Below are 14,493 nucleotides of genomic sequence, written 5' to 3' on the forward strand. Positions count from 1 at the left end.
TGGACCCAGATAATTTAATCTGTAACTTTAAAAATATATTTTTTGCATAATACCAAGGGACTCGTATGTACCCAAGTCTCCAACAGTGTATTTAATAATGCAATAGAGGTAATGCATATTAATATTTTACTTTTATGGGTAATTTAGCTATTAGTTTTCTTTTCTTGTTTTTTGACTATCCATACTTAGGTGTACCAAAATTCAATTTGATTTTATACAAATATGTTTATTCTACACTTGAACTCAAGAGTCTAAACCAGAAAGGAAGAGCCACAATGTTTACAGGTAAGTATAATAAAAGGATGTTCACAGATGTAGGAAGGCACATTTTCCCTAATTCAACTTGGCCCTTTTTAACTGTAGCAGCACAAATAAAAATATTAGCTCCACAAAAATGATGTCTACATATATGGCAATATATTAAATGAAATCACATTTAAAACCAAATATACAGAATTGGTCACCCAATAGTGTATAGGCCCTGGCAGAATTTTGCAATAGCACAAAATGGCTGTCACTTCCCCTTTTTCGGATGCATCAGGCAATGGACCAGTACCATCCAAAGGCTGGACAGTACTAGAGAGGATGGGATAACTGTCTAGAAAAGACAGAATATTTTGCTTTAACTCACCCTCTTAGTAGTTTCCTGGACTTTAATGCTCCTCATTCACAAGGGAGCATAAATGCTGTTAGTATTGTCTGCCCTCCGCAGGAGCTAGTTCTAGGGAATTTGTTGTAGCCAAGTTTTATTTATATGTTACATTTATATTCCCGTGTCAATTTAGATAAATCTAAACTTTTTCTTTATAAATTGAATCAAATTTTGATTTTCCAATGTGTTTATTTAGATTATATGGATATTTTTAAAGTTATATTTCAAGATACAATCATAACATTTTGTGACCATAATAATCAAATGATAAAGACACAGGGAACCTTTGCAATGACTTAAGAGAAAGTTCTGGTAAATATATTTTATTATTAGACTTTGTCAGTTATTTAGCATATAATAAAACCACTAGTATGGTATCTTAGCAGATATTCCTTCTAGCTCAATAATAAAAGAACATACAGATGAAATATCCTAGAATTGAAATAAACTAAAAAGACATACCCTTTCAAGTAATGAAAGTGTGGCTTTTAAAGCTCCTTCAGGACGTCCAAATGGAAAACAGTATCTTAAAAAAAAAACAAAAACAGGATAAATTTTCCAGAGTGTAATATCTAAGTTAAGAATGTAAGCATAATGGGTATATATTATCCCACTACTCCTTAATTTGCATTATTGGAAGGGACATATATACTGAACACTGATAAATGATTCTTTTATATTTTTTCACAAATCCAATATGGAGGACCGAAATCCAAGCTTGTTGCTTGGCCCGAAGGATAGGAAAGTGCAAAAGACAAGAAGAAATTAGCCCGGTGACTGAATAGTGGAGGATATCTACAAACAGCTGTGGGTTTTATTAGACTGCTTCCATCTTGCTGAAAAGGCAAGTCATTTCTGACCTTAACACCTTAAGAATCTCTGTAAGAAAATGAGGCTTATTATAAGGCTCACTCTACCTCTTTATACCCTGTTTTAGTATTGATTTAACAATGGAAGGAAACTGCATAAATGGGTGCAAATTACAATGGGTGCAAATTACTTTTTGGGGGGGTTTAACTAAATCATTTATCATTAGAACACATTTTATTTTGGCTTAAATTGTAAATTCTACCAGACACAAACCTTATTGCCTTTTGTGCCCGGTACAGCACTTACAGTCTTTAACTACTAAAAGAATAACAATACCAAAAATGCAAAAGATGAAACAAAATAAACTAACGTGCTGCCACTCCTACAAGCTGTAGAGCTCATTCTAAAACTCTCTTAATCCTATCTGTGAAGCTTGCTGGGATAGCCCCAATTGAAAAAGGGATTTTCTACTTTGCTGAGATTATTTGTATGTGATTGTTTATTATTACTAATAAAAATGGTAGTCCTATTTTCTAACATTTTTCCAATAACAATTGGATTCAGAGTGATGAGTTTTAGAAATCACTTTGACTGACATTATAGATCCTTGTAAATGAGGTCAGACAAATCATTTTAGCAGACATAGCACCAATTTATGACCTGCTTTATTTTGCTTGCTTACTCTGTGTTAGTAACTCTTAGTGGGCATTAATAAATTAGCAAAACAGATTTAATCAACTTGTACTTTCTTAGTCTTAATCCATCTATAAATAAAATACAAACTTGGCTGCTTTATTTGCCTCCTCCTGCCTCCTCAGTGTATTTGCATAATCCATGTATTGTCTTTCCTATTATTTACTCCTATTAACCCGTAGGTGACACAGCTCATGCATAAATGCCACTGATCCCTAGATAACATTTAGCATTTCAAATCATGAGGTCCCACTGGGTATGTCCTAAAGTGTTGCTACTTTCATATATGTAAATAATGTAATGAACTTTTAAAGTACACATAATCCTGAGCCAATGCTATAAACTAAGTAAGTATACAGAACCCTAATTAACATTTACAATTCTCTATTACTACAGCCACTAAAGGTAAGACCTACTAAGCATTTTACATTACAACTACCTATTTTCACACATTCATACTTTCTGCAAATACCTAATAGGCTTCATTGCTGCATACTATGTGTCTGACCAAAAGATAACTTTTTAGGAAATTGGAAACAAAAATTATGGCTATTTCTGAGTTATGATGGAGTAAAAATAAAGAGCAGTAAGGTTACCTACCATACAGAACTATTATTTTCCAAGATTAGCTGTCTTTACAGACTCCCTCTTGGTATGCATGAGTCCTATACATGCAAGACTGGATTCTTTCAATCAGCAGTGTCTATTCAGGTCAAACCCAAATCCTAGATGACCTTATGCCTTCCCATGAGGGGGCAGAAATTCCACAGGAAACCCAATCTGTTCTTTCACCAACACAACACCTGAGAACAGCAGGATGCTGTTCTTGTTGACCCAAATAATGTGGACAAAGCACAAGAGTCCACGTGGAGAACATGTTTAAGAATCAAAGGTACTGTAAAATACATATATTTTCATTTTTTTTTGAATGACTGTCCACATGGTTTCCATTGCTAGTAACTAGAAGACAGTTATCAAACAGGGGCTGGGGTAATGTAGGCATTAAGGTGCATGGTTGACAGCCCAGAGGTTGAAGTTTGAGGCGCAGCCCTGTCAGGTTCCAACAGATCCTTGAATTTTGCTAAATACCTAGTCACAAGGACACAAAAAAGGAAAGAAAAGGGGTAAAGCAAGGGACAGGACTGGAAATAGATAGAATAGCTCTTGTTTACAGTTTCCAGGGCCCAACAGCCAGAGATGATCCAATTCCAGGGTGAAAAGTAGAAATAAATGATCTTTGAGAGCTCCTGTGACACTAGTCCCTGATGCATGATAAGACTCAAAGTGAAGGGCAGAAAAGGATGTAGAGATTCATCGTTACTAGAACGTTTTCTTCTCTCTCACTGGCTCTGAAGTCCCTTAAGACTAGTTAAAGTAATGAACAGAAGAACACTGCCTGGAGATAGCCCGAAATTTTGTTTTTTTCTTTCTTGGGGTTGAAACAAGGAGGATAGGAGAATTTACAGTTGCCTTGGGAGTCCCTTAAGAAATGGAAGGTCTCATCCATCTGGAATTTTTAAAAAGTTTATTGCTGTCAAAGGGAAGGTCTTTTGTAATTGTCTGAGCTGTCTGAACCTCTCTGGGAATTCCTGAAGATTGAGGCAGGAAGCCCATCACTGTAGGCACTGCTCTATCAGATGTAAAGGCTACCAAATGCTCCCTGCATCCTTGCGTATGATGGTCTTTAAGTACTCTGTCTGTTCTGTTGATTCCAATTCAAGTAATTGCAATCAGGACAGAAACACTTATCAATTAGTAATGGCAAACAGTGTATTTGAACAGTTCTAGTCTTCCTCTCTCTGTACAGACTGAGCACCCCTCTGTTCCTTCAACCTTTCCTTGACCATAGCTACCGCACAAGACCCCTGTATGGAAATAAAGATATCTATGTCTCTTGGAAGAGACATCAAAAATATCTATATCTCTGATACCTGTTGTAAGCTTGCCTGGATGTGACCAGAGGTTGCTGGCATGGTCACAGGTCTCCTGGGGGTCCCAACAGAACTTTAATTTCGACAACAGTAAGCCATCACGTACAGAGGAGTCCAAGATATTCATGGCATAGAAGAGTCCAAGGTGGGCAGCAGTTTGTGAGGTTTTTCCTGCATTTGTTCCAGGGGTATTCTCAAGAGTCTCTGTCACACATGCTTGATAAAATTGTTGTAAAGCCATCAACTGAGCAAAGTCCTGAGGAACTTAACTGCCTTGGTGAAAAAGGATAAGATTAAGTCAGCAGAGATGAGCTACTCTTTCTTTTGCCACTTTCTTCCTCTTGTCTTTCTAGAATCTGAAGCCTAGCTGATCTGGCTGTATTGTATTATATTCTCTCTTCGAGGAGCATAATCTGAAAAAAGCAGGGCAGGCGTGAATATGTAGGCTGTAAGCACCAGTACAGCCAAGACTGATAAGAGAACAGAAACACATGGATGGGTACTAGGAAGGATGTTCCTGCTAAGTCCATATAATTCTCTGTTGTCTCAACCTTACTTTAGCTGTTGGATATTAAAACTTAAGTGTCTAAGAAGTGGTCTGATTTCTAGAGGTGCTGAATACCTAAGGCTCCCATAGATTTCATTAATGAATTTAAGTACCTAACTCTGGGGTCCCAAGTGAAATATTTTGTCTGATGTTCTAACTGTTCTGAAATATTCCCAATACTGATCAGATGACAGAGGGAACAAATCCTATCCACTTCTGTCCCTTCCACCCTTCTTTAAGTTTTAAGGAGACGATATTTTCTGCCATTATCATCATCACCTGTACATCTGATGATATGGAGGTCTAAAATTTGCTAAAACAAGATATTTCCAGTATAAGGATGTATTCAGCCTCCAGGGGGCTGAAATCCATCAGCAGGTGGTTAGCAGTTAATAAGGTTAATAGTCTGCCTTGCTGGAAGGCTGCAACTGATGACTAGAAAATGGGGATGGAGTCATAAAGAGAGTTAAAAGCTCCAGAAAAGGGCAAGGGGGAGAGGAGGTGGTGGCGCTGGAGAAGCACAGAGCCGGGGTTACCCCTCTCAAAGTCTAAACTAAAGAAGATCACAGGTTTTGGTTTTGTTTGTCTTTTGTAGGTTTTCTTGTTTTGTTTACTGTGGGGACAAGGTTGCCCCATGTAAAATAAACTGGCTAGAAATCCTGAACATGGTGCTGATTAGCCTTGATAATGAAGCTGAGTTATCTGCTTGCGCCAGAAACAAAACTTGGTTTACAGTTGATCTTAGTTTTACATGAACCTTTGATGCCACTTAAAAACAAATGTAACTACACAGACAAGGCCTTTCCTTGCAACACAAAGAACTGCGCCTATATTAGGTAGCTACCTTTGGAGCACACATGCGTTGTTTCTTTACTTTTCCTGTATACTACAAAAATGTCCCACCGTAGCATCTCGTAGACATCATAAGTATGGAGCAAGACAAGGGAACAAGCTGGGAATAGGCTGACAAAGGGACACTGAATGCATGTTTATCTAGATACAGTGGTGCTAACTGCCCATGGAAGAAGCAAAGAGAGGCTATGGTCTCAGTCAAACACCAAAGAGTAGCCCTCAAGACACTACATCTCAGCACTCCAATCCCGACTTCAAAAAGCAGTTGTTGGCTGCTGACCTGCCTTATGTTGTATGGATGTAAAAAAAGATTGTTTTGATTTTATGCAAATGAAGACAATTTTGCCTACAGGACCGTATAAACTCCAAAGGGCCTTCAGCTGATGTTTGTGCAGGATAAGGTGGTCAACATCAGTAGGCATAGGACCAAAGCTCCCCTCTTTTTCCCATTTCATCATATTCAGAGAATGCATTTGGCCATGTGGTAGAGAAGAGGTTGCAGTGCTTTGCTGAAGCTGGGTGAGTGTGCTACCCAGCAGAACTCTTTTAAGCATGTGGGCCAATGATCTGGAAACCACTGAGCTACAGAAAAGTCTACCTTTTCTGAGAAGGGTGTCATCCTGTCAGAAGAATCCTTGGTCTGCTGTGTTCTCACCGCCTTGTTAGGGGATAAAGTCCGTATGAGAGATATACCTTCTTCATTCACTGTACCAATAAACTCAGTAGCTGGTGGTTCATTATCACTATTCCTGTTGTCTCAAAAGAAAGGGAATCTAGACCTTCATCATTCACATATATCTAGGCCCACATCAAGACCCAAACCACTTGGTACACTACGTTTGAATACTTGACATACGTACCAATACTTGACAACATTCTAGACATTGAGGGACATAATTTTGAATTGCCTATCCTGAAGCACTGGGAAGCAAAGGATGAATTTTAAGAAGTGAGTTTTGAGGTTCGGTAGTTGTTGTCAGTAGCTTTTCAGCTGTCAAGGGCACCAGATACCTTCTTAGGCTACTAGTTGCCTCACAAACGTTAGCCCCTGAAAAGTCAAACTTAATAAGTCTCATGCCTTGACTGAATAGGCACTGAAGATAGGACCAATGCCTCAACTCTGTTCTGGAACACTGCTGCCTCCTACCTCTGTTAAGTGGTAATCAGTACCAGAGTCGAAATGGTCTTCTTGGTCAGTGTAGCTTGAAGCTCCTTATTAGGACCCTCATGGAGAAAGATTCATTAAAGGATTGATGTCCTTCTTTTTGGTATTTATGAAGCTTGCACAGATTACTCCAGTGGAGCAATTAAGCAGGCTTTTCTGCCTTTTTGAACATGCTTGGAAAATGACTGTCATGCAGTATGTCAGTCAGGAATGAATGTCCCTTTAAGAAACAAAATAGGGACCTGGAGGGTGCACCTACACATGAAATCAATGCAACACAATAAATTCTGGAGCATGTCACTGAAGTTTACATGTGCATCTGGGACCGCAGTACACTGACCCAGGTCAGGGCAGCCCCAGTTGGCAGGGGTTCAAGGGGTCAGTCTGCCAGCCTGGGGTTGTTCTGACCCAGCTCAATGTACTGCAGAGGATCTGACTGGGACACAAGGATGTGGGCCTAGCTGGCAGGCAGCCCCTGCACTGAAGCACCCTTGAGCTCCAGCCAGCCCTACCGGCATTTACATGTGTATTGCTGCGCACTAAATAATGACACTGTAGGACAGTGCTTGTGTATACTATGGACTTAATTAGTTTACTGCAGCCTAATAGGGCTGCATGTATAGACACTGAGACTTTACTGTGGAGCTAATTAGGCAGCTCTGCAGTAAACATCTCATGTAGATGCACCCAGATTGTCCATTGTTAAGTGAGAGCAAAATTTCACCAGATTGTCCATTGTTAAGTGAAAGCAAAACTAGCTTTGTCAGGGAAAGGGGAAGACGAGGGCAGCGGAAGCCTTGGACCACTAAATCAAGCGTCACCCACAAGAACAGCCCAGCCTAGACCGATGACAAGCAGAACAAATACCCAAGTAAGCAACAGGGGCCTGGGTAGTACTGGGATTTGGGGGGGGGCAGTGCACGCATCTTCAGGAGGCCTCAAATGCCTCTACACTAATGCTTGTAGTATGGGGAACAAGGAGGAGGAACTTACCCTCCTGCTAGCTAACACCAACCCAGACATAGTGAGGCTCACTGAAACATGGTGGGACCCAACGCATGACTGGGTGGTGAATATCAAGGGCTATAGGCTGTACAGGAGGGATAGGGCAGGGGGAAAAGGTGGGTGAGTGGCACTGTATGTCAAGGAGAAATACACATCCTAAACAAGTAGCACTGGGTCAGTGGAGGGGCACACTGAAGGGTTAGAACAGTAGGAGGTCGATGGGAAAGGGACTTAATGGTGGGGGTCTACTACAGACCACCCAACCAGGGAGAAGGGCTAGACCTGGAATTCTTAAGTCAGCTCATGGAGGCAGTTAGGTCAAAGGATGTGGTCATCATGGGTGACCTACACTTTCCAGACATCTGCTGGGAAGAGCAGTCACCCAGGTCTGACTGCTCACGTAGGTTCCTAGCTGAGATACAGGACCTCCATCTAACCCAAGAGGTGCACGGTCCCACCAGGGGAAACACCTTGTTGGACCCGGTCCTGGCCATGGGTGACTACCTGGTGAGGGGTCTGTGGGTGCTCGACCATGTGGGTGACAGTGATCATCACCTGCTGGAATTTACCATCCAGTGAAAGGTGGCAAAGGCCTGCAGCAAGGCAGAGCCCTGGACTTCAGGAGGGGTGTGGACAAGATGGAGAGGGTCCAGAGAAGGGCCACCCACATGATCAGGGGGCAGCAGGGCAGGTCCTACAAGGAGAGGCTACAGGACCTGAACCTATTCAGCCTCCACAAGAGAAGGCTGAGGGGGGATCTAGTGGCTTTTTACAAACTAGTCAGGGGAGACCAGCAGGCATTGGGAGAGTCCCTGTTCCCCTGAGCGCTACCAGGAGTGAAAAGAAATAACGGTCACAAGCTGGCAGAGGGTAGATTCAAGCTAGACATCAGGAGGCGCTACTTCACGGTCAGGGCAGCTAGGATCTGGAACCAACTTCCGAGAGAAGTGGTGCTGGCTCCTACTCTGAGGGTCTTCAAAAGGAGGCTAGATGAACACCTTGCCGGGGTCGTTTGTCCCCAGTACTCGTTCCTGCCATGGCAGGGGGTCGAACTTGATTATCTGCTCAGGTCCCTTCCGACCCTACCAACTATTAAACTATGAAATCAGCTTTTAAACCCCAGATCCTTTCTGTTGCCAAGTTGCCATAGTTGCCAGAGAGATTAAATTAAACTAAAACAAAAACATTTTTTTTTTCTTTTGTATATGAACACTATTAGTGTTCACCATGACTAACAGCCAGGACTGGATCGGGACAGTCCAACTGGTGGTCTGTGAGTGATTAACATGTGGCTGGGGGGGGAGGAGGGGGGCGGTTGTGTGCTGTTTGCACAGCCTGTGTGGTGGGGGAATCTTTGGGAGATGCCCAAGTGGTATGTGGTCTGCGGGCTGCCTGCTGGCACTGCATGCGATCCCCAACCAGTAAGTTGAATAGCTCTGCACTAGGTAAAGAATAACAGGAAGACACTGAAGAGCTCCTGTCTCACTGTTATGAGTGGCAAGAAGGAGCTGAGGGACAGCTGGTTTTGCTCTGCTCTTTATGTTCATAGGTAGAAGGACAGCATGAGGATGTATAGGGCACAGATACAATGCTGGCATACCCTGTTGGCCAAATGAATCCAAAGTCACGTGCATGAGATACATAGGGATCACGGATGAAATTCATATGATCAGTAATTGTTCTTTTTGTAGTATAACTCTGAAAACAATCTTTGAACTGGGCAAGAGCAAAAAAAGGTGACTTAAACAACAAACCCAGTACAAACTGTTCACTGAAGCCTGGGGCTTTACATAGTATGGGGGAACATATATAAATGTACAGGTTAGTAACTGAAAAAGGGGAGGTGGAGGTAGATATCCAGAAAAATACTGTACACCGATGAGCCCATTTAGGAAGCAGATACTTGCATATGGTATCTGATAAGCTCAAAGGTTAAAAAAAATAAGTCAGCTGAGCCAGTTATGACACAGTTCGCTTACATGGTTTTACTGATCAACATTATTCCAGAACTTGGTATGATTTAAGCACTCATTTTTACTTGCACATTTGATAGAGTTACATTTAGAGTTTTATAGGTGGAAATGGTAAGGTTAAGATCAGGGATACGATTTTTTACTTAGTGAAACCTCAAGGCAGAGGATTAATTTAATCTAAGTGCACATTACAGCCCAACAAACTTATGGCTGAAGTATATATTATCTTTCTGACAGGCATCCAAATGAATTCATAATATCATATTTACTATACCATGAACTTTTCCTGAAGTAGCAAATGCTATATTTACTGTGTCTTAGTCCTTGGTCACAACTATGTTCACCACAATGTCAAAACCCTTTTGAATGAAGCTCATTATGCACTGAGCAAATTAAACACTCACCTGAAGTGGCTTATCTGGTTTTCTAAGAGGGTGGAAAGTCTGTCTTTAATTTCCTCAAACCTTTCTTTCTCTTCAACTGATACTGTTCCAATTCCATCAGGCCTGAAATACAATATACTGATTTAACCTTTTGATCTTTTTTCATATATTTACCATACAAACCAAATCTGTCTGCACCCTTGGTATGCTTTCATTGATTAAAACTACAGTTTTTGTTTGAACAATGGTGCTTCAGTGTAAAAATGTCCTTACATACATATGTCCTTGGCCCTTGCTGTGAAATATGCACAATATTATTTAATGCCTATGGTTAAAGGACAAAAGTGCAACTTCTCAAAAATCAACTACATTTAGAACTTAGTTCAGGCTTAATTAGCCACCCTATTTTTCTGCGGTATATCATTACAGCTTTTCCTGTCATCAACAGCACTGCCAATAACAGCCATGCTTGTCCAATTCAAGGCAATGCACTGTGTTCCTAAACCATTCTCCAGCTGGGTGCTGTTCTTACATATGCAACTGAATATTCCAGTACAACAAGTTAGGACTATTCTTATCCTTGTCCTCCTAATTCCAGCTCTTTGGCTTTTTAAGATGCACACTCTGAACAAATGTGCTGCTGATTCAGCAGAAAAGATGACTTAAGTGAAAAAGCCCCCCACTCTAAGCTGGTAACTCTTGGAATCGCTACATATACCACCAGTCCAGACCTACCAATTCCTAGGATTTTCACTTCAAATGAAGTTTTGCTCAATATAACGGAAGTAGCATGTAAACACATGGCAGCTACCAGAAGAAATCCCAAAAGATGAGGTTCTGTTTTAAAATACCTTCCTTCCTGATTTTAGTTTTGGTAATGAGTAAATGGCCTTAAAGAGATGCTTTTTTTGGGTTGTAATTTATACTCTGGCAAACTGCATTTGAGACTGAACTGAGACTGCAAATGTGAATACTTGCACCTCCAACTTTCTTTTTTCAGGTGCAAAAGTGGTACTTAGAAGTGTAGGTCCTCTGACTGACACCAGCAAGTCCACTTTCTGGGTGCAAACACAAGTGCAGATTTGCTATCGGAGGATGGGAAGCTATGCTTCAGCCATTTAAAAAAATATTCCAATAGGCATTTCAAAAGACCTATCAAGCAATATGAATCCCCATAACATGTTGAAACATAATGAAGCAAATACTTGACATAAGAATAAATTACTGTCATAACCATACCTCTGCAGGTCTTACTTTGATCTGCAATGCTCTTCACTGAATATACCTCTATATACAGAGGACTAGTGTAAGATTTATGCATTGTTCAAGTCCCACTTAAACCTTCAGTAGTTTTTTAAAGTGGGGTTTAAGCAATGTTTATACCTTGTGCTGGCTCTGTACACAGAAGTAGATTTTGCCCAGTGTGGATTGTCAAAGGAATACATACCTTAAGGAAAGGGCACTCATATACTAAATAATGCATAATAGTGACTTAAGCTACAGTGAACAAATATATATAGGTATCAATGTTCTCAAGCGAATTCCTAATGGAATGAGGTCAAATATATTTATATTTTAGTCTCTATCAACATTTCTTTTAGAGAGCACCTATTAGCTCTTGTTGTAAGCAAGGCTATATCAGACTTTCATTACAATCACCTATTTTCACATGCTTATGATAGATAATTTCTCCTTTTGCTTTGCAATTTCCCATGATTTGTTTCATTTCAGAAATGTAGGTAGGAAAAAATGAACAAACAATATGCCTGTCCTTTTTTTTTTTACTGCATACCAGCCAGTGTTACCCCTTCCATAACAGGACTGGCACAGAGTTTTCTTCTTTAGTCAGCAGGGTTGCAGACTTCCCTAGTCAAAGTATGATCTTTCCATTAGTATCCTCTCTCTAACAAAAACTCCTCCTATGTGGGATGGAGGGCTTTGCACCAAGAAGAATTTTACCCCCCAAATCTTATTCAAGATCAAAGAGTTGTAACCCCGCTATGCAATAACCCGCATAAGTTCTTGTCATTATTTACATAGATTGAATACCATTTTTAAAAGTGAATCTCAGTAGAAATAAGGATATAAGATCACCTCTGTTTGTGCAACTGACCCCCTGCAGACTGACCTGCCACAGGTCCGGCTCCTTGCCACTTATCTGATGCACAAGGTCAGAAGTTTGAGCACCAAGTGGCATTAATATACTTTAGATAGGCAACAGCAAACTAAAGATGACAAAATATTTTGTATGTAATACCAGAGAAAGGAATATACAGGTAAAATGTGTCCTCCATTTATGCAAGATCAATATAATGAATTTATTACTTATGCTGAAGACTGATGGGAGTATATCAACCTTTCTGCCAGTGCATTTTTTTCTAAATATTTCAATGGCAATAGGTATCATTAGGCCTTCATATTTATAAAATACTTCATGAAAATCCAAAATAAAGTTGATATAATGAAATAATACTAGCTGGTGAATTCGTGAAATTACATTTAGAAAGATGGCAATTTAAGTTACATTATACTGTATTTACTCGAATCCAAGTCAATCCTGAATTCAAGATGATGCCCCCCCAATAATTAGATTCTATATAAGGACTATTTATAATTTGTTATAGTTTTCAAGGTACAGATTCTAATTATCAGAGCAGTGTCTTAAATTTGTCCTACCCAGCAGGGAAAAGAATGGTTGGGAGGGTAAGATGGCTGGCAGTGGGGTGGTCAGATGGCCTTCTTGCCCTCTGCTTCACTCCCTATTACTTCCCCCCCACAGCCTTCATTCTCCCCCAGCCCAACTCCCCTCCCTACAGTCGTCTGCCTCTCCACTCCCAATCCCTACAGTCTCTGCCCCTTCCCCTCCTTCTCCCCTTACTGTCAGATCCTGCTGAGCTCTGTTCCTTCCCGGAGTACAGCATGTGGAAGCACAGCCCCCACCAGAACTGCTGACTGACTGGGCAGGAGCCATGTAGTAGTGTCAGTGCTGTCAGACAGAGGACAGAGCAGTTTACATGTACTCTGTGCCTGGGAGGGAACCCATCCTGAGCTGAAGCTAAGCTGCACCTGACAGTAAAAGGGGGAAGAGTGCGAGTAGGTAGAAGCTGCAGAGGACAAGAGTGGGGGCGGAGACTACTGTGGGTCTGACTCTGGCCCTGACCCAGGCCCACAGTCCAAGCTGCAGCAGTTGTCTGGCCCTGCCTCCTCCACTTTCTATGCAAATCTAAGATGCTTCATGGGCGAAGAACCCCAGGAAGTGCCCTCCAAAGCAGAATGGCAGAAGGTTCCCTCCAGAGCCAGGGCTGCTCATGGCAGTGCAGTATCAGCTTCCCTTGTCCAGCTGAGAAACAGCTATGAGGCCCTGGTGACAATGGAGGAAGAGGAAGGAGAGGAGGAAACCTCTGGAGATGAGGCTACTCCATGCACAGAACAGGCTGAAGGAGGCAAATCGATGCAGAAGAAGAGATGTTGGGTGCTCGTCATGGGTGACTCCACTCTGAGAGGAACAGAGGGTCCCATCTGTCACCAGGATCCCATGACACATGAGGTCTCCTGTCTGCCCAGAGCGTGGATTCAGGATGTGACAGAGATGATCCTGGCTCTTATCTGGCCCACTGATTACTACCCCATGGTCCTACTGCATGTGGGCACTAATGATGTGGCCAGGAACAGTCCGGATCACCTGATGAAGGAATACAAAGCTCTGGGAAACAAGCTGAAGGAGACAGGGGCACAAGTGGTCTTCTCATCTGTCCTTCCAGTGAGCAGATGTGGACGACGCCATGAGACCCACTTCAGGGAGGTCAGCTTGCGGCCTAGGAAATAGTGTCTTTGGCTTTTTGGACCACGACCCATACTTCAGAACAAGAGACACGCTGGGATGGGATGGGCTTCAACTCTCCCCCAAAAGTAAGCATGTGTTCTCTTTCAGGTTGGCTGATATCCTCTGGCAGGCTTTACACTAGGCTTGTCGGGGGAAGGGGAGGATGAGGATGGGGTTTGCCATGGAACACCGAAGCAAGAGACACCCACAAGAACAGCCCAGCCAAAGCAGACAACGAGCACAAGCAGTACCCAGGTAAGACACAGGGGGACCTGATAGTCCTGGGATTAGCAGGGCAGTGCATACACCCTCATGAGGCCTAATACCTCTACACTAATGCTTGTAGTATGGGGGAAAAGTAGGAGGAACTTGCCCTCTTGCTAGCTAACACAAACCCAGACGTAGTGGGGCTCAATGAAACTTGGTGGGATCCAACACATGACTGGGGATAAACATCAAGGGGCTATAGGATGTATAGGCGGGATAGAACAGGGCGGAAAGGTGAGAGTGTGCTGCTCTATGTCAAAGAGCAATACATATCTGCAGCAAACAGCACTGGGTCAGAGGAGGGGCAGACAGAATTGCTCTGGGTCAGAATACAAGGGGGTCGGGGGGAAAGGGACTTAACGGTGGGGGTCTACTACAGACCATCCAACCAG

General features: G+C 41.9%; 1 protein-coding gene across 1 annotated transcript in view; it reads right to left on the bottom strand.

Annotated features, from left to right (window-relative positions):
* CADPS2 (calcium dependent secretion activator 2) overlaps nucleotides 1–14,493 on the bottom strand; it is a gene marked incomplete at its 5' end in the record, with an annotated part of 600,328 nt that overhangs the window by 105,635 nt on the left and 480,200 nt on the right. The window contains 2 exons of the mRNA XM_019543957.1: nucleotides 1,115–1,178; nucleotides 10,033–10,134. Coding sequence (XP_019399502.1) covers nucleotides 1,115–1,178; nucleotides 10,033–10,134 — 166 coding nt within the window. The remainder of the gene's footprint in view (nucleotides 1–1,114; nucleotides 1,179–10,032; nucleotides 10,135–14,493) is intronic.

The sequence above is a fragment of the Crocodylus porosus genome, unplaced genomic scaffold, assembly GCF_001723895.1.
Source record: "Crocodylus porosus isolate Cpor-Errol unplaced genomic scaffold, CroPor_comp1, whole genome shotgun sequence".
Taxonomy (NCBI): domain Eukaryota; kingdom Metazoa; phylum Chordata; order Crocodylia; family Crocodylidae; genus Crocodylus; species Crocodylus porosus.